Consider the following 22181-nt stretch of genomic DNA (forward strand, 5'->3'; position numbering starts at 1 on the left):
TGTATTAAGACTGCAGAAGACAACTTATCGAATTATGTAATAAATATAATCTGATTGTCTTTTCTAGCCACAGTTGTTTAGAAATGTCACGTTTATTCTTTCAGGAAGTATTTCTGGAGCACATAACTCATCTTAGGATATGTATAGAACATAATCATATGTATAAAGTAACTATAAAACAAATTGAAGATATCGCTAAGAATATATTAAATAATGCTAAGGACAATTATGAAAATAGAACTCGACATCCACCAGTTTTAATATACGGTCCTGACGCTTCAGGAAAGAGTACTTTACTCACGGATATATATTTTAAGAGCGAAGAAATCTTTGGTAAACCGGTACTGAGAGTAATAAGGTTTTCCGCTTCCACTCCAAGATCGGCCTACAATTTAGAACTTTTAAGAGTTATGTGCCAACAGATATCAATTATCTTGAACATTCCCGAGGGCTACTTGCCAAAAGATGCAAGTTTCGATCCTTTGTATATAAATAATTGGTTCCAAAGTCTGCTGAGGAGATGCGAGGATATGGAAAATGAGATATTGTTGATTTTTATTGATAATGTTCATAGAGTTAATCCTTTAGAATGTGATATTGTGACAGGGTTATCATGGTTACCCATGTCCCTTCCAAGGAATGTTTTCCTAGTGTGCACTAGTGCGGTATCGCTCGATCAACTGCAGTTGACTCCGGCTCAAAAGGAGAAATTTAAAGTTCAAAACAGTTATTATCTATTAGACGCTATTGAGGAAACGCCGGAGAATCATAGCTATGGAGACTATATTGATGGTGCCTTCGATAACTTAGAAGTCTTTTTCGGTTCTAAAGCCTTTAGTAAATTAGCAAGTATGTATTACTTTAATGCTTTTTATAAAATTCAAAACTGATAATCACCATATCTTCTAAAGAAGATACACTATGCTAAAATTGTATGAAATATATGTATAAACCTCTAACTCCATGTTACAAAGTTGTGGTTTAATACTTCCACGCAACTATTTTCAACATTATTATGATTTGTAATATGAAAAAATTGCAAGTATAATTTTGTCTTGGATATTTTTAGGTTACATAACTTGTTCAGAATTCGGCCTCACTGAACTTGAGCTGTTGGAACTATTGATGCCAACCAGTAATAGCGAGGCCGTCATAACTCTAAAAGATGCCAACTTCAACTTTTCTACTTTATGTGTCGCCAAATATATGATGAGTAAGTATTATATATTACTTAAGCTTAAACACCTATTTATTTTTATAATGATACTGAAATGGCAATCTAGCTATAACCCATCTGACTGTAAGTGGTAACCATTGCCCTACAGGAATAGTGTTACAGAAGTGGCGGCTGTAATACTCCTCATGCGTTGCCATTCCTAAGGACTAAAATACCTTTAATTTTTCTTCCATATATGTATTACCTTTCTATCGATTAAAAAGTATGCTATTTGGCAGCTGAAGTAAAATAAGACATGTAATCACGCAAAGGACTTTATTCACCTCGATAAAGGTAAATTAAATCAAAATTATTATTCTTATTTATTGAATTACAAATAAAATGGAATTTAATTATCAACTCAACGTTTATTAAATCTGGGTTGTTATATAAACAATTAAAAGTATTTAATCTACGCCGCTCCAAATGCTTGTCAGTTACTCTCTACAGATTAAAAAGACAGTATCCGCGTTTATTTGATATCGGATTGATAAAAATAATTTGTTTTTTTATTATTCAGTTCTTAAATTACCTTGCAATTGTTTCCATTTAATGTTTAATTATAACCATATGAATATTATTGTTGTACTATATAATTTTTTTTACACACGTGCCAATGTTTTACATTAGGCATTTTGTTTTATAAAATACTAACATTATACTGTTATAAATTAGTAATTATGCAACAAATCGACAATTTCAGAGAGCATGGAATGAAACTCTTCTTATGTTCTTTTAACATTAATGAATTCCGAAAAAATATGTACCTACTTTATTAATTTGACTCTGCTAATTATCAAAAAATATTATGAGTTGCTATTAATTTTGATTATTCAGGACAACTGTGATAAAATCATAATAATCATGATTTTTTATAATCCGCTTCGTCACAAGCGTGTTGAAAAACGTCGCATGATATACGGGCGTATTTAACATACTCGGTTCTATTACGGGCTGATTCCGCCTTATATATATGTTATATATATATCCTGTAACCATCATAACGCATTTACATATATCGTAACTAGCTGTCCCGGCAAACGTTGTTTGCCATATAAATTAAAATCACTATTAAAAAATAGGTGCTGGTGATAACCGGGTGAAAATTTAGGGTTGTATGTTTTTTATTACGATCTTATAAAAAAATAAGAATTTTACCCAAATAATAAAAAACAAATGTTAGGGGTGGACAACCCTTATCACTCAGGGGTATGAAAAATAGATAGTAGCTGATTCTTAGACCTGCTGATTCTTGTACTAAATATGAATAAAAAATTCATAAAAATCGGTCAATCCGTTTCAGAGGTGTATGGTAACTAACATTGTGACACGATAATTTTATAATAACATATATTATTGTGTATGTATGTTCAGAGGGCTTGATAAGCTGCATGGTGGTGTCTGGGCGGAGCACGTGGCGGTGGCGTGCGGGAGCAGCGGGTGCACGTGCTAGGCGCCGCTATGTGCGCGTGCAGAGCGCGCTGCGTGACGCGCACTCCGACCTCGCCGCGCTGCACTTCGCCAGCTTTCTGCAAGATGGCGACGATACCGACAACAGCGAGACGCAAGAACCCGGTCAGTACTTTTTCATATTATTAACGAAGGCCTCGGTGGTGCAGCGATTTAAATTTACTTCCGATGGTCGCGGGTTCGAATCTTCACGCGGTACAAATATTTGTATTCATAAGTATGATTGGTTGTTTTCTATGTCTATTATGTACGTATTTACAAAATAAAAGCACTTGTCGAGTACACTGAGACACACTAGTCTCAGTTGTCTAGTAACCACAACACAAGCTCTGCATAGTTTGGGACTAGATAGCACTGTGTGAAATGTCCTGGGTTAATATTATAAAATTAACATACTAGGGTGCGTGGATGATGACGATGCTCTGCTGGACTCGACTCCATTCCATTCGGGGAGTAGAACTGCCGCTGCGTTCACACAGCGCCACGTGGAAGAATCCTGGCTTCATCTATTACTGGCTGGTGACTTTTCAAAGCTGAAAGACTTAACTGTCTGCAACTTTGATTTCCTCCTTGCTGCTGTAAGTATGGGCATAGTTATTCTGTTATCTCTGTTCTGTCATATGAGATCATATTTTAAGAGCTATACTATTAATATAAGTGTGTTTACCCCTGTTAGTTGCAAGATTTAACTTTTCAAAGGCTAACTGGGAATTATTCTCTTCGAGCATAGACTCCAAACTACAAAATTTGACCCCAACATCAAATAATTATGACGAGTTTGTGAAAATAGTTCAGTTTTGCTCACGCCAGAGCATCCCAAGGGGCTGTCGAACATCATACGTCCCTGGTGTTAGTGGTGAGTCGGCCAAGCTTCTCTCACGTTATCATTCTCTATATAAAAATGATCCCTTTTCAGAAGAAACTTTGCTAACTGGTGAGGAGCTCATGCGGAAAATTGGAGAGAATCGAAAAAATAAATGGATGAAACTTGTTTCCGAAATGGACATGATACATAATAGCAAAAAGGCATGGATTACAGCTAAAAAACTGACTGATGATCCTCCAGAACCCACAAATCCAGGACTAGTTACAGCAAATCAGGTTGCTCATCAACTCTTGCTAAATAGCAAACCTCTCCACCGCCTGCCTAGAACTACTAAATTAACCGAATCTCCCACCGCTAGTAACGTTATCAGTGACCCATTTAGTTTATTAGAGATCACCGACTGCATTGGCAACATGCAGAATGGAAAGGCTACTGGGGTTGACGATATGACAGTTGAGCAAATAAAACACTTTGGGCCTATGGCACTTGCATGGTTACTTGACCTATTTAACGAATGCTTGCTAACAAGTAATATTCCAAAATCATGGCGTAAAGCTAAAGTTGTGGCACTTCTTAAACCCGGCAAATGCCCAAATGAACCTAAAAGCTACCGACCTATATCCTTATTATGCCACACATTCAAACTCTTTGAGAGAATGCTCCTCAACCGTCTTACTCCTATCCTAGACCCAAAACTCATACCAGAGCAGGCAGGATTCAGACCCGGTAAATCATGTTCTAATCAAACCCTAAAGCTCACACAGCACATTGAAGATGGCTTTGAAACAGGACAAATAACCGGTGTCGTATTTGTCGATTTATCAGCAGCGTACGATACAGTCAATATTAGAAGACTACTCCACAAAGTTAATAATTTAATTAACGACTGGGGTTTCACAAAACTCTTGCGCGAAATTTTAAATAACCGTAGATTTCAAGTTCACCTACACCACCATAAAAGTAGGTGGCGCTACCAAAAAAACGGCTTACCCCAGGGTAGTGTTCTGGCCCCACTGCTCTTTAATATATACACAAACGACCAACCAATATTAACAGACACTAAGCACTTCCTATATGCCGACGACCTAGCATTGGCGGCCCAAACAAAAACCTTCGAAGAAGCCGAACGGAGGTTGCAAGGTGCTCTCCAAAGTTTAGACAAATATTATGACGACAATTCTCTCAGACCCAATCCGTCTAAAACGCAGTCCTGCGCTTTCCATCTGCGGAACCGACAAGCGAACCGTAAGCTGAGCATCTCATGGCGAGGCATACCGATTGAACACTCTCCTAACCCTAGGTACCTGGGTGTTACCCTAGATAGGTCCCTCACCTACAAAGCTCATTGCCTCAACACAAAAAAAAAGATAGGAACACGGAACAATCTATTGCGGTGTTTAACATCCACGTCCTGGGGCGCGGCGCCGCATGTCCTACGTGTGTCTGGCCTGGCATTGGCTTTCTCCGTGGGTGAATATGCATGTCCAGTGTGGCATCGGTCCACCCACGCGAAAGAGGTCGACATTGCTCTCAATGAGACATGTCGTATTATAACGGGCTGCCTCAAACCAACACCCCTAAATATGCTGTATCCACTCACAGGAATTGCTCCACCAGATGTTCGACGACAGGTGTTGTGCGAGATGGAAAAAAGGAGACAAGAAACCGATTCCCGCCACCCACTTCATAACCACACTATTCCCGATGTCCGCTTAAAAAGCAGGAAGAGTTTTTTAAGAGGGACAAGTGCCTTGACCAACGACCCACATAAAGCCAAAGTAAACTTATGGAAGTTGAATCATCCTGCTCCTTTGGACTTTATTCAACCAATCGAACACCTGCCCCCAGGTAGCGACCTGCAATGGCCCATTTGGAAATCGCTCAACAGACTACGAACCCAGATGGGCCGCTGCAGGTACAACTTGGTAAAGTGGGGTGCCGCTTCAAGGGAGGCTTGTGACTGCGGAGCGCCATCCCAGACCATGGCACACCTGCTGGCTTGTCCTTTGTGCCCAGCAATCTGCACAAGGGGGGACCTAAGGGATGCGACGGAGTGCGCAAGGGTTGTCGCGGCGTTCTGGGGAAAATATATTTAAATATATGTATTTGGTTGCCGTTGAAACGAAGAAGAAGAAGTTGCAATACATATATTATTAACTATAGTTTGATTTTTGTTTAAATTAGACTTTTAAAAATGATATTACTTGCATGATACAAACCGAAGAATCCTGTACAGGATAAATAACGTAAATAAACTTAAAAAATTTGTTGACAAAATTACGTTATCATGTGACATGTACATACAAAAATAAACAAAGGAAATAACAATATCCTCTTTTCGCAAATTGCTTGAAAATTAATTACAAGAGGTCTGTACATAAGCAAAGAATTCATCAAAATATACTCCTCTTAGCGCTGGCTATTTATTACACGGCTAATTTGTAATTGCAATTAAGGGGATCTTGAAACAGTCGCCATTTGTTTTTGTTAGTTATCCACTAAATCCTACAAATGTAATGATGTAACGAGGACCACTAATAGAAGTTAGGAAAAACGAGATAAGGGAAAAAGTGGAATGAAGATATCCCCATTTGGAGCACGGCTCGGTTTTTGTTGGTATTGGCAAATGAAAGGAAACATTGTAGTAGTTCGAATTAAAACCAATTAGTGTATAACATTACAATAATAAACTGAACATTTCCATTCAAATGCCAACAAAAACTGAGTCGTTCTCCGAATGGAATTAGTTTTATTTTATTTCATTGTTGTGTTACGAGATTGATTTGTTCTTTGATTTCGTTTTAAAAACAAATGAGATTGTTTCTGAAACAGAAAACCTATTTTGACGTGTAAATTGGGTTCTAAATCAAATGGAGTAATATTACTTTACGTATATATTTTTAATACTGTTACTAAATTCAGTCCTTTTTTCTCAAGAAATTTATATCTAGCTGTTTCTGTTATATTTATTAATAATGAAATGATACAAAATCTTACCTAGTATACAAAATAGCGAACATTAATATTACATTATAACCTTCTAATTGATAGTCTTTAGAAGACACTATACGACACAAATAAACTTTGTCTCTTTCCGTTTTCACATTTCATTTTTTTTAATAACCTACAGTCAGGCATAGGTTTATGTATGTATATAGATATTATTAAACGCGTCATCCCAGTTCACTTGTGGCTGATCTGTTTTACAAGCACTGGCATTCTATCAAACTGCAATTTTACATACGAGTACACTGTAAGTCGGTCTTCAATAGGATATTATGATAATGAACTGATAAAGTTGGAACTAGGAAGTAGGCTTAAGAACAGAGTTCTAAAAATAAAACAATGCAACGCCAATAAATTTAGCATTATTTAATTTATGCTTATTAAATTCCTGGGTTATCAGTGAGTATACAGGGTTTTTGTAACGAAAAATTCAGACGGTATAGAGCAAAACTGTTTTAAATTCAATGACCCTAAAAATGTGTAGTAGAAGTGATCTAGATTCTGGCACTATTTTCCGATTCTTATTTTGTACAGCTGTATAATACTCAAGTGCATTGATATAATTATGTATTGTAGTTGTAAAAAGGTAGTAGTTTAAAATCTTGCTTGTTCATGTTGTGTTTCTTACTAGAGTCTGATATAGAAAATATTTCATATAGAAATTTATACCATGTCGAGCGTATAAAATCGTTATATAAGTTATTTTTAAATATATTTATTACTTTGTTGTTTGGATTTCAGTATTAGATAGGTATTCAATCATTATCCATCTTCATGCCAAATTCTTAATAAATTAAACCAAGTCCTTTAGCCTTTACCCAGTATTTAATGATACATATACTATAAATAAATTGCAAGTAAAAACAACGTTTAGTATTCTGATATGCCTATGGTTAAGTAACTATAAATACTATATTCATATATATATACGTTATACGTAGAATTTATCATGGACAAGGAAATATACTATGTATTATATCTGTCTATCAATACGTACTCACCTAAACCAAGTCGAATCTAAAAAATGGTGGCTTAATAATAATAAAAATCCGTCACTGTACGCTCATAAAGACGAAATTTGGGATATTCTATTGAGAAATCAAACTTCCTCGCGTCGTATTCTTCATTACTGAGGGTCGTGATTCCCCAGCGAAATCACCATCTATCTGACGATATTACGCCACTTATTTGTTCGTCTTTAGTATTATGGAGAGTATAAAGCCTGGTGTTTAGTGATGAACAGATTTGTTGAAGGATTTTTGTTTTCTATCAACTTGATCGAAATTTCGTGTATAATTTTATCATTTACCAAGAATGTTAATATTTTGTAGAGAGTCTGATTTTTCTATTTAATTTCTTGAAAATAGAGCTCAATCATTTTGAGTTTAATTTTTAGTGATTTATTGTATGTCAACTACGTTATGTTATTAATGTTAAATAGCCAAATTTTATTGGTAAGTTTAACTATATAAATATAAGATACAAACAATAAACTGAAATTAAAAATTTCTTAAATTAAAAAAATATTTAAGACACACGAACCTCTAGGTTTTGACAAGTGGTTGCGGGTTCAATTCCTCGCACAATGCAAACTTTTGTATTATTGTTTGTATTGATCTAGATGTTTTGTATATAATTTAATTTATATGGGTTTAAATATATTATTTAATTCTTCTTAATATTATGCATGTATTCACAAAAGATATAATTTTGTATATTTCTAATAGCTGTTAAGTACCAATAACACAAGCTCTGCTTAGCTTAGGACTAGATAACGCTGTGTAAATTTCTATATGGGGAATATCAAAAGGAGTAAAACACTGATATTTAACTATGAAAGCTGTGCTGAATGTACTATTACCTAACTACAATTCAGAAAGATAAAAATATAAAATAAAAATTTCAACTTAAATTAATTTCTACTTATATTAGCGTTATTTGTTTATATGAATAAACTTTTATCGATAAAGATACTGTAACAAGTTTTAGCTGTCATTTGTTCACGTTTCACCCTAACGCTAGATGTGAATTCCCTGTCGATATGAACTATGAACTGTCACTCGGTGATAGATCGTGGCCATTATTGTAGCTGTACCTACCACTAAATGATCACATCTGTTCATGTAATACCTCTTGCATATAGGAAGGTAATATTTAACATTAAAACGTTGTTTAGTTTTATGTTCATTGTTACAATTGCGGAGTTTGAGGTGTTTATAATTTTTAATACTAATAAAATAGAACTAATATCTTTATTAAAAATTGCTGCAATAAGTTTGCACATTTTTTTTATTTCTATTAATTTATTATCTGTTATTTTTATACATTTGTCTTCTTACATATCCATATTCATACCAAATAGGTACCAATAGTACCCCAGTATATGCGTTCTAAGAATAATTATAGACACCAATTTTACAAATGTACAGTTATTCTCGTCGGACTCGTAGTCTAGCGGTTTTGCATACCGCTTTACTTTCGATGGTTGGGGCTTCGATCCTCGCACAGTACAAACATTTGAATTCATTTGTATGATTGTTTGTATCAGTCTGGGTATTTTTCTATGTATATTATGTATGTATTTTAAAAAAATGTGTCTATGTATTTGCATCGGTTGTCTTGTACCCAAAACACAAGCTCTGCTTAGCTTCGGACTAGATGGCATTATGGTATGATTTGTCTTGGTATTCTTACATTTTTATTAAATACACAGGATACATTTGAGAGAGTTTACTAGTAGTAGTAGTAGAAAACTATGTCGAGGGTGCATCTAAGAATAATTTTGGTTTAATCTGTATTGTACTCAGGTCCAAACTGTAACAATATCGTATCTCCGATGCATTTTGGAGCATGTGAGATGTTACATCTTAGATCGTGATGTGGAACTGGTGTATGGCGCTGTGAGGAAAGCCAGCGATATACTAACAAGGGATCCCATGCAACTAGGTGCTCAGGTAGGTGCTATGTTTATTTAGATACTTTTATTCTATATCATTTATGTTCCGACTTCAAGGTGAGACATGACAGTCATTCTAATAGTTGGAGGCATAATAATTTATTCCTAAGAAATACGTATGTATGAGGCTTGTATTATAGTATACTAGCTACCCGCCTGAACTTCGCATGGGTGTACATGTATTATACAAATATACCATTCTTTTGAAACACTCTCTCTGTTGCGTAGTTTAAAATCTGAGCGAATAGATAACGGAGCGACTTCATTTTATTCATAATAAGCTTCTGTGACGCTAATTTTTATTTTGGTATAAAAAAAAACTTTGACCGCACAATATATTATGCGTCTATATTGGAATAACTGAGTATCGTAAAATAATTAAATATAATTCGGAAAAATGTATAGTAAATCGAGTGTACGGAGAAGGGGTACAGGTAGGGCCTGCGCGATAGACTGATGCCATCACAATTGGCTGTGAAGCTATAAATACAGTCAATGATCCACTTGGCACAAAATAGAGATGACTGGAGAGTATTAGTTGGAATAAGCATTCGTGGAGGTCAGCGACCCTCAGCCTTGAGAAGTAGATTAAGAAGGAGAAGAAGATATTATGCCGCTTGTGCCTCATGTATTGAGAATAAGATCTATCCTGAGAATTAAAACGACGAAGAATTTTGTTTCCAAAACTTTGAGGTTTATATTAAAAATACCTATAATTATGATTCATTTATTAACATTTCAAAACAATGTATAAAAAGGAAAACCAATATTTACAGTTCAGATCAACAGTAACCAACAAATTATCTACCCAACCAATTTACTTACACAATACAAAATTTTTACAGGCTTTTATTTCGCAAAACAAAATTAAACTTGTAAGTAACTTTGAGCTCATTCTTATTATCGGAATTGACTGGAAAAGTACACTTAGATATATAAACCCTGTAATTGTTGAAACTTGAACCTATTTATATATATTTTAAGAGCTATATATTTTTTATTTTACTGTTGTTATTTTTCTTTTACACTTTCATTTGTAATAAAATATTTATAATAATTTCAATATACGTAATGTAATTGAATATCAATCACCCGAATATACTGAGCAGGCTGTATTACTTGTAATGTAAATGTTAGAATTAATATATTGATAGAGTCAAAAGATGGTCTCTTTTACTACAGCTACCGCAGACCCAAGTTTTCTTACATTAAAAAGTAGACGTAAATATATTATCTAATAATAATAAATAATATAATATAATTTCAATATGTGCAATTAAACCTATTTAAATGTACTGACTAAACTGCATGCAAACTGCATTACTTGTAATATATATACTGTACTTGTAAAGTTAGAATTGATCTATTAATAAAGTTAAAAGACAGTATTAAAGGATTTACTATAGCTACCGCAGACGCAAGTTTGAATTTCTTAGATTTCGAAGTAAATATAATATATTAAAAAAAAGAGAGATTTACGTAGCGTAATTAATTGAATTAAAAATTTCTAATTTATCACTACGTATATTAATGTCAGTCGACTAGATAAAAATCTAGAAATATCTCACTTCTGTTTTACTGACATAAGTTCCTAAAGATAACAGCAAATGCTTCCTTGCAAGAACATGAAAGAAAAAAAACGTTACATTATTATATAATTCAAAGTTATTTACTTGTACATCTAAGACTTGAAACGATATTTTGCTAAACGAAATCACTCTCCGTGAAATCCAATTTCTCATAAAACCAAGTTAAGTCTCGATATCAATCAATAAGACTTTCGATGTCAGCAAATGCTATAAAGTCTTTAACGGGTTTGAATAGGCTTTTGTTCAATGAAAATGTCGGGAACTGCTGAAATTTAGGCACCTTCAAAGCCTTCAATTGAGTGGATTGATGTACGCTCATTTGCAGTTTCCTATATACATGTGAACATATATTACACCATTCACATATTAAAATTTTCAATGTGCCTAGTCAGTAGATAAAACCTAACAATTAAAATTGTATCTGTGTTTTAAATTGAATTAAACGTTAAGCCACTGAAATTTAATTAACCCATTTAAATTTGGAACATACGCGCAATATTAGCGTCGCGTAGCACATGCTACGCCGCAGTATTAAAGCATACATCTGTTAGTAATTCTCATGAATAAATTATTTTTGATTTGACTTAATCTAACATACAATAATATAAAAAATATGGATATACCTACTAAACATTCAATGTTATCCCTAGATATATATATACAGGATAACATTTCTAGGGTATGTTGCTATGATATAGGATAGGATATGTTTTCTTTGTATGGAGAAAGCCTTGAAACGGGAGTTTCAAACCTCATGCAGTACTGACTCGAATAGTCTGCGTTGAAATACTAATGTGAAGTAACTCTAAACCAATTTTTTATACAAAGATCGAATACAGAATTAGAAGTATTTATCGTAGCAGATGAAAATAACAAAGATCATATAAAGAATGACGCGGTACTGGATGAATACGTAGACTTGGTACAAAGTCACACCTGGTTCAGACATGTTACAGCCGCGTAGTTCAATATAATATTATTATTTTATATCGTGTGCATTGAAGTTAATATATAAATAATTATTATCCAGATAATAGCTTGGCTACGACCTGCTGTGGCGCGGCGTGGTGTACTCGCCACGTTGGTCACATCCGCGATGGCCTGGTGTGACGGCTACGACAAACCACTACTCGTTCCTCTTAATGGATGGTAAGTAAACTATTATAATACACCTTTTACGAATACTATCCCAGACGGGGTCATCTGAGAAATTGTAAACTGTGATCGTTGACCACAATACTTAAGAAATCCACATTTCGGTTTGTACATTTAAATTGAAAGTATCTTAGAGACTAGCAAAGAAAGAAAAAAAAATATGTTTATTACTTACACGTATGCAATAATAAAAAACAAAAAAGAAAGTCTATTAAACACAATTGCAACACTAATGTGTGGTGTCAAAAAGGATTCCGCTCAGCATATGCCATGACGAAGTGCCACGACGCTGCGTATACTTTCATACTATATAAACATATATATATATATAGCTGAAACACATAAGTATATTGTATAAATTGTTGAATATTATTACTAAATATTAACTATGAAATTTAATTTAGAATATATAGTAAATACACCTAATACACAAGAGACTTAGTTTTGTCTTAGAATATGTGTATTTACAACACTTACAACACAAACTTTTGGAACAGTTTTCTCGACGACCATCTGCCCTCGTCGATCTAAACTAACAGCCAAATTGATCAATTAGCGTGCACGAAGTGAACAAATGCCGAGTTCAAGCAGGGATCAATATTGTTAATCCTGTTGTTCAATTTTATTCAATTTGCCGACCTTACAGGCACTCGGGGAAAACCAACTTTGGCCGCACCTGCTCTAGTGTAAATACCTCTGTTTAATACTTTAACTAATTACCTAACCTTCACGTGGGAATTGGGAAAAGTCTATAAGTCGATCTATTATAATTAAGTGCTCAATTGCGTAAAGTATTTCAGTTTGGAAGTAATTAATTGATTACAGTTTGTTCATTCATTAATTGATTTATAGCAATATGGTATTAGGTGTTTTAACTTAGACAATGGTGTGTTTGAAAGTAGAAATATATTGTGGTAAGGAATGAAAATAATAGAAAGAAATTAATTCTCAACTTAAAATTATAGGACGAAATCTTAAATTAATTATGTGTAGTTAAATATGTACTATTTCTAATTAAATACAATGCATTTTCTCGTGCATTAACATATTAATTATTCTATAAAAAAGTTTAATTTATATTTAACATTAGTGTTATTGCGTTGTACTATAATTATGTGTTTAACAATATGTATATCAACTTCCTAACCAATATTTTAATTTTAATTTTTATAGCATATATATATTCACGCGCAAGCAAATAAACATAATTTTGAGAAATTCAAATAATTTAATTATACGTATGCTACATTGCAGTGTTCACGTCCACAATTAATTGGTTCAGAACTACTTTCACTACTAAATACTTATTATCATAATATTAATAAGTGAAGCAAAAACTTTGTACCCCTTTTTTCGTAAATTGCGCTGACGGAGATGTATGAAATTTCGCACACTTTATATATAATATGTTGAGAAAGAAAGCAGAATGCTAATATATTTTTTATGCATGAAATATACATTAAACCAATAAAAGAACATGACACACACTACCATGCAATTGACACACACGCCCATATATACTATTTTGTTTGTTATTATAGAATTATAGTCTCACATCATTATTAAAGTTCTACAATAATGTTTAAACTTATAATTTAAATGAATTATGGCCGCATTTCGACCACTAGGCGACAACTAGTATATAAAATTGCTGTTTGTAAATATCTCCAATCCTCCACTGTAAAGTCTGTGTCTTTAATTTGCTCTTGACTATTTCAGGTTCTCGTTTTTACGTACATAAATAGATATTCTAGCAAACCTTGTGGTTCTCACTTTAGCTGCGCCCAGCGCCTAGTATTATGATCCAAAAATAATTCCATAAAACATGTACAGAACTTATGCCTGCTAAGAATCGATTGTGTTATAAATACTGTTGATCTATTTCTTGAAGTTTTACTTGTTACAATTTTAAGTGTTTGTTTTTTAATCATTAATACTAGTAGTTACTCAGTGGTAGAAATTCGGCCATCTTTAATTTAAATATTAATGTAATGTTCAATTACTAAAGTTGAAATGGGTTCAAAGTTTTTTCTTCACGTATTACTATATAGATTATTGTATTATGTATAATATTACAGTCACTATATTACAGTGTTTAAGAAAAGAATATTATTATTAATTATAAATAAGATAATAGAATTTCTTTGCTTCGTATTTTTTATAATTATCTGTAATATGCGTAGGAACATTGATTACATTTAAGCCCTTTTAATCAAACAAAGTATCGGATAAAACTAGTAAAAAAATATCCGGTGCCTATTCTAAATTGGGATTGAGAAGATAGAGTTAGCTTTCGTTTAAAAACGAATTTATTGGTTTAACCGGCCAAGCGTTGCAAATCTTCGAAATCTTGTAACGGTGAAAGAATTTGAAGTGAAGGGAAAGGGATGTTGGACACGTTGGATACTGGTATGTAGCAAATACGTAATTGAATCTTTATTTTTTCCTAAAAAAATGTGAAAGGGATATAAAAGTTTATTACGAATCATATTTATTTACCTGTAATGCACATAACGTACATATAGTGGACTTAATATCTGTGGCGTTATCTACCAGGCAACCATGAGTGGTGCAGAAATAGATTTCTGGCGGTGCATTAATAGAAATAAGATGTATATGACGTACGAAACAAATAATATATATTACATCTTTGAAAAAATTCCGGTTTACATATTACAATTTATGATTGTCACTTATGTCCCCGTAACATTTTGAGGTTGTTTCATTATAATCGGGATACGAGTAGGTACTCGTCTATTTTTAGCAAAACCAAATTAAATAAAATTACTACAAAAAGAAATTTCTCCATTATTAAACAACGTTTATCCAAAACAAAACGTATCCAATTCTACACCGAGTGAAAAGAGTACCAATAAATAAAGAGTCACGTACCGTAGATAAAACATACAACGTATCGGGAACCGCAAATAATCCGTTAAACGTTCCCAGGGATTCGATAGGATTTCGTGTTAATTAAGCAACTAATCATTGTGTTTATCTGTCCCATTAACTTTCTCGTGATATCTCTATCCGTGATGAATGTGCAGGGAAGCGTTGGAGTGAAACAGGAAAGTACAGGACGCTACGCGGTCCAGTGCACAAATCGATTGTATACTTCTTTCAGTAACTATATAATTATAGGATACAAACCATAGATGTATATAAACTGAAATTCGACTTTTCTGAAATTAAATCAATGTTTTAGAACTAGCTGTATTTCTATTATTCTTTTTCTTTTTAACAATTACGTCAATAAAAGCTGCCGTATAATGAGTATTTTAAAGTGGATCAAATTATTTCATAAAAAGCAAAAAAGTACAAACAACGACCAAACTAAAGTATAGTTTGGTTGTTCTTTGTAGTTTCTTGGTTTATGCCATATAAACATTGTGTCGTGATGTTTATATATATATATCAATTTTACTACCTCATAACTCATAGCCATTAAGATTTACAAAGTTAGAAAAAGTACCTAAACTTGTACATAATAAAATAAACGAGCAAAATAGCAAATACAAATAAAAGTTTATTAATTATTGTAAATCATTAATTTATGATTGAATTATATTAAAAAATATGAATACTTATTACAATTTTCATATTAATTTCAGCCACTGAATTGACTACTGCTAAACATATGATAGGATAAGAATCAAGGCAGGTCAGTTAGATGAGCTAACGTGGCGAATAGATTTCGAAACTAACCTGACTTCTTTCTCATCATAGAACCATCGTAGATACAGGCGGATGCCTCATATCATTATTATCCACTAAAACAGATGTCCCCTATCCCCATCTCTCTTTTTTTATGTAACGGCCGTGTACAAATAGTCGTGAATAAATTTTTATGTTACTTTATTCAAACTTTGAGATATTTGACAGGCTTCAACCACCGATAGCATCAACGGTTCGCGTAGTATCAGTGGGTGGATCCACTCCAGGAGCTGGCGCACGATTGCTGCAACTTGCACCTTCCGGTCAACACCTCGTGTTGGCGCCATCTGCCGGTGACCCACAGCTGTGGCATGTTATGTCCAATTCAAGAGTACATACTTTCAAAGGTAATTTCCTGTTTATATTATTTTTTAAACACCTACTATTATTATAGCAGATTAAAAAGTCATCAGTTTGGGTACCACTGTTCCATTGTTCATTTCTGCTAACAAGCTGCTTGCTATGTAAGCAATATGTTTGAAGGGTGAGGTATGACTGTGAAATTACTGGGTACAGAGGCATGACACTATTGTCCTCAGGAATGGTGATATTTTTATTTATCTTAATTTCTTCTTACCTCTATTTATATCTCGTTAGAAAGGTCAACTTTATCCCTGTTTCTATTTCAGCTATATAAACAAAATATTAGTGAAACAAGGGTTAACGTTTGTAGTAACACGACAAACATAGCCCTAGGTAATATACGAGTTATATAGTTGCTAAAACGAAGTTTACGAAGTACTAAATATCTAATTTATAAACGATTTACTTTTTTGTACTACTTAAATATACCTATTATACTAAATTACTTCAATGATAGTTGGCAGTTGCCAGCACACGTAGATTAATACATCAACATGGGGGCACCATTCCATAGATAATATTACACGAAACAATCAAAATGGTACCAGATGGGAGAGATTGACCAATAAAACAAACGAGATAAGAGATTGAAATTTTCCAGTTCAATTGCAATTAATATCGGATATTGGTTTTTCGTAAATTGGTTTACTCTTTTTAAATTAACATGCCAGTGTTTGTTCCTTTGTTGCTACTAGTTGTTTTAGGTGGAAAAAAAAATAACAACATTTAGCTGAATATGATTCACCTTTGATAGAGGTATTGTCAACTGTCCACATAGTGAAAAACATATCACTCGACATGCCCACATTTTTCTGGGTATACCATATTTGAAACCAATGCCGAAAGCGGTGAGCTTGTTACCTTCTCTTGGATTAATATGGTTTGTTAGAGATGTTAAAGTTTTTTGGTGTTCATCAGATTTGAACTCTCAACCTACAATCAGTCTAAAACAGAGCATTAAATCATCACCACACGTCACTACGCTCTTAAATAAAAAGAATAGTAATGTAGATACATATACCAATTCTGAACGCGACTGCAGGTGTGTGTAATAATGGAATCGTGCAGACTATACGAGAAACAACAGAAAACACAATTCTGAGTTCAGCTCGGCGTAAATGGAATCTCGCGCTCGTTTTGAAAATATACCTGCACGTAGAAATTTCTGCGTCATGGTAGATACAATACTGTACTGATATTGAATAGAGTATTATTTTTGTGTTTGTTTACTTTTAGAAGCTACCTGATTTTCCTACTAATATTATAAACATGAAAGTTTGTGAGGGTATTTCTTACTCTATGACGCAATACACTTTTAGACGGATTCTAATAATATTAAGATTAGAATAAAACATTTTTTTTACCCAAATTCACACAAGCTGTGGCCATGGCCACAGGATAAAATTCATCTTCAGCATTTAAAAATATTTTATTCGTATGTTTTTGGCCTGTATCATACAGTGAAGTTAAGGATAATATGAGTACTCATTGCATATCTTTCAAAATATCTTCACGACTCTTTTTTTAAGTTACCCTATGTAACATAAATAATATGGAATCGGCCGAGTACAGAATGGGCTACATATGACAAAATTGTATACAAATTTACCTAATATATTTTTTAATTTTCAGATATTATACACAATTAAATTTTTTTCTTACCTTCTTTACCTTCGTCATATAAAAACATTCTTCACTCTAAATGGTCGATTATAACTGTTCTTGAACTCGTATTAAAAAAGATATATTTTACCTTTTATTTCTCCTCAAATCGATATAAATCCGATTGGTAAAGTTAGACCATTCAATGAAATTGAATTTACGAGGGGCTGTGTAATAAAATCCAATTTTATGACTGTTCAGGCCATTCCGGTAGAATACTGTGCATGTGCGTGACCCGGGAGTCACAGTACCTCCTCACAGGATCGGAAGACACAACTGTCATTGTGTGGGACCTCCATACTTTAGCTGTAAAAACTAAAATATTGTAAGTATACATTGCAGTCTAGTAGTATAATTTAAAGGCAAATGCAGAAACTAGTGTTTGTGCGTGCGTTGCATACGCATATATGTGTTTTTTTCTGACTACTCTAACACTGTTGGCCGCACCTGGCCTTTAAATTTGCAAACCCGTACAAGAACTTAGGTCTCCAGACCTGACGTTGATGACCAACTCCTGCCTAGCATACTACTTTAGTCTGAGGACACCGTCAGGGGTTCGAACTTCGGCTCGGGTCGGGCATTCGTAATTTCGATACCTCTTTGGATTGGACGGAGGATCGATCGGAGAGTGGTGTGTTTGTTTGAGTGTGTATGTAGTGAACGTCTGGATGTTTTAAAACCATGCTTCTTTATCCACCTACATCGCCTTAAGCGTTTTATAAGCAGAAGGGATCCCAGACACGATCTATTAGTGCAGATTAAGAATAAAAAGAAGAATGTTCTAATTTAGCATTGTATTAAAGTTTTTTGTATGGCTATATCTTTTCCAATTACAAACAGATTTTGATAATATACCTATGTTGCTTGTTGCATATCAGTTTGTATTATTTTTTAATATTCATATATTTGCTAATTAATTAATAATAAATAAATAATAAATAATTAATAATGATTAATTTGTTTTGTCTATATATAAAGTTACACAAATTGCTTTTACTGAAAAATAAAAGGTACTCATGAGAACAACAGTATTCCTGTTTTGTTTACTGGTAGAAGCTCTTCAACAGATAAGATCCTTGAATTTAACTTTTCTGTATTCATTTTTCTCTTTACAGATACTTCACTATTATGTATTTGTATTTAATACATATTGACTTCATTTTTATTTTATTAATAACTGTTTCCGAGACTTCGTCAGCGTGGATTATAACTTTATTTTTTTTAACTAAAAGTAGCCTAAATTACTCATTATTACATCAGCTACCTGCCAAAAAAAATCCGTCAAAATCAGTCCAGCCTTTTCAAAGATTATCCGGAACAAACAGACAGACATAGAAAAATTGTAAACAATGTTATTCTAATGCTTATACCTTATTTATTCATATACATGTAGTAAAAAACAATTATTTCAATATTACAAACAGACACTCCAATTTTATTTATATGTATAGATTATACTAGCTATATTACGAGGAGCTTTCTGTATGGAATGTAATCTAAATCACTACTTATAATGTATCTATTTATAGATTTCGTTTTATTTTTCTAGATCATCCATTACAAAAAGACATTTTTTTTCTCTTTATGATATATATTTTTTTTGTTTTTGTACAGAGAGCATATAGCGCCTGTTTTATGCGTGGCTGCAATAGTCAAAAGATCCTTAGTAATCAGCGGAGGCGAGGACTCTGCTGTTATTGTAACATCTTTAGTGGATGGTGTTTTGGTAAGTACAATTTTTTTAAATATGGGTAACGTAACACTTGATATGCGTATGTTTTATTGGGTATATTTCAATCCAACTTAGTGACAGGCGACCCTAGCAACTCGCGAATTGTTAGCAATATTTCCATCACCGGAGAGTTAATATCAAATATAAATTGACAAGCAAAGATGTTTTGGTGACTAGGCCACGACGCTTACAGAATAGTTTAATTACTTATAGACATCATATTAATATAATTAACAATAAATATAAATCAAAATAACAGGTAACAAAATTAGATCATCACCGCGGTCCAGTAACAGCTGTAAAAGTGATTCAAGATGGCGAAATACTCGTTACTGGATCACAAGACGGAACCGTCTGCACTTGGAATGTGGAAAATTTCACATTGCTCAGCACGGTGACTGCTGGCGTTCCTATACACGCTATGGAGGTCACAGATGATAACGTATTCCTCCTGACGCTACAAGGGGAGAACGAATTACATCTTAGGACTTTCATCACTGGCACATATTTGCACGTTTTGAAGAGACATAAAGCTAAGGTAAGTCTATCATTATATTCCAAATTCAAATTACTGTAGGTATTCAATTTTAAAAAACAAATTCCATATTCGAACTATCTTAACTGGCACATATTTGCACGTTATGGAGAGACATGAAGTAAATGTAAGTCTATTTTATATTCAAAATTAAAAATTTTTGTAGTTATTTATTTAAAAAGAGAATTAACATATTCAATGTTATTTTTATTTCCAGCCAATGGTCGGACCATTTGCTAGAATGACAGGTTGCATGTGTAGAAAAAATGTAATACTATATGATCTGATTAGAATATCTGTAATTCGACCTTTAATTAATGTAAATAATAAACTGTAATATTAAACATGCAAGAATGACATAATTTTAATTGATTTTTTTTTCACCATATGTAACATTAGCATTGATTAGATTGCCATACTGTATTTCACGAAATTTTATTAAATTGTACATATTTGTCGTGAAAAGTATTACACTTTGTTCTCACTTTTCTTTTCCTTATATATACATGAGGTTCGAATAATAATCATAAATGTTTTAGCTAGGTTGCATTTCAATTACCACAAGAACTTACTTTACTAAGTATAATATTCTCGAGCAACACTTATAAACCAAATTACAGAGTAAGCGACAATATAAGAATTGATTACTACAGTATATTTATTACAATTTTTAAACTCGTCGTGGATCTCTGAATATGGAAAATTTTATAAAATTGGTAAAAGAAACTTCGCTTATATTTATGACTCAACATAATTTAAAAGAAAATAACTCATTAAATTTATAACTATAACTGCTTATTATTAATAGCTGATGATTCTTTAATAACTTATATAATAATAAAAGCTCTTTATTACCTAGAAAATGTAAAATAGCATCCAAGTTTCTTAATGAACGTCATTTAAATGTTCTGATAACATTGTTTTTAATTAGAGATAATGCAAAATAGACATCTCACGGGGCTTTTTTAGAATTAATGAAGCTGGCGTGCTAAGGAGTTTTGCAGAGTTAATAAATCAGCTTATCTTAATACAGAATGTTACATCTTACTTTCATACCTACTCTCAAATAAAACTGTTGTTTATTTATTCAAAGTACTTGTTAGTTTACGACTAGCACTCGCATTATTAAGTTCAGCCCGGACGAATCGTACCGATCACACGGCTCGATTGGCGCATACCAGAGGAAGACTGTAAAATGTAGTCTTTGTGGGTACCTCAGTGTGATGGAGACCAAGACGAAGAGCAAACATATGTACGCACCTATGGTCGTAGAATATTGTATTTGACTTATGTCATATATGTAAAAACAATATAATATTATATAAAACATAGATAATTAAAAAGGTATAACAAAATAGTTCGCAACACTCAGTGTCATCTATTTCAGCCACCAAAAAGCATGCTTTGTTTCGGTTGTAGAGTCAGATTAGAGCAGCTTGCTTTGTAATATGTGTATCGGTCGTGGGGTAAGAGTAGACTGTGATATTACAGAATAAGAGGCATGACATCTGAATCCACTGGAATGTCAACGCATGAGTGGTATTTCGGGTGACACATAATAACCTGATGTCCGTAGTAATGTGCATGTGTAAAGACGACGGCTTACCATAGCTGACTCGTCATCTTATTTGACATTCCAATAAATAAAAAAATAATCTAAAGTGAATCAAATAGGTCGACAGGACGGTTCATTCGACTGTCACCTGAAATATGTGTTAATGGTATAAACCTCAGTTTTAATGGTATAAAACCACGATTACATTATTACGATCAAAACTTTTAAGCACAACATCTACAGAGGAGCATCGCAATGTTTTTAAAGTAATGATTCATTCAATATTACAAACATACATAAATTACAAAGTAGTAAGTTATATCTAACTACAAACTAATAGTGATAAATATTATTAGAAGAGGCATCTTCTATCCATATATCCGATCCATCACTGACAAAACA

General features: G+C 33.2%; 1 protein-coding gene across 1 annotated transcript in view; it reads left to right on the forward strand.

Moving 5' to 3' along the window:
* LOC131846943 (protein qui-1) overlaps positions 1–22181 on the forward strand; it is a 51592-nt gene that overhangs the window by 15854 nt on the left and 13557 nt on the right. Inside the window, exons 8-17 of the mRNA XM_059196360.1 lie at positions 105–849; positions 1070–1213; positions 2591–2791; positions 3086–3264; positions 9326–9472; positions 12094–12212; positions 16101–16279; positions 18159–18282; positions 19572–19683; positions 19949–20227. Coding sequence (XP_059052343.1) covers positions 105–849; positions 1070–1213; positions 2591–2791; positions 3086–3264; positions 9326–9472; positions 12094–12212; positions 16101–16279; positions 18159–18282; positions 19572–19683; positions 19949–20227 — 2229 coding nt within the window. The remainder of the gene's footprint in view (positions 1–104; positions 850–1069; positions 1214–2590; positions 2792–3085; positions 3265–9325; positions 9473–12093; positions 12213–16100; positions 16280–18158; positions 18283–19571; positions 19684–19948; positions 20228–22181) is intronic.

Source organism: Achroia grisella, unplaced genomic scaffold, assembly GCF_030625045.1.
Source record: "Achroia grisella isolate CSIRO2021 unplaced genomic scaffold, CSIRO_AGI_Agris_v1 utg515, whole genome shotgun sequence".
Lineage (NCBI taxonomy): Eukaryota > Metazoa > Arthropoda > Insecta > Lepidoptera > Pyralidae > Achroia > Achroia grisella.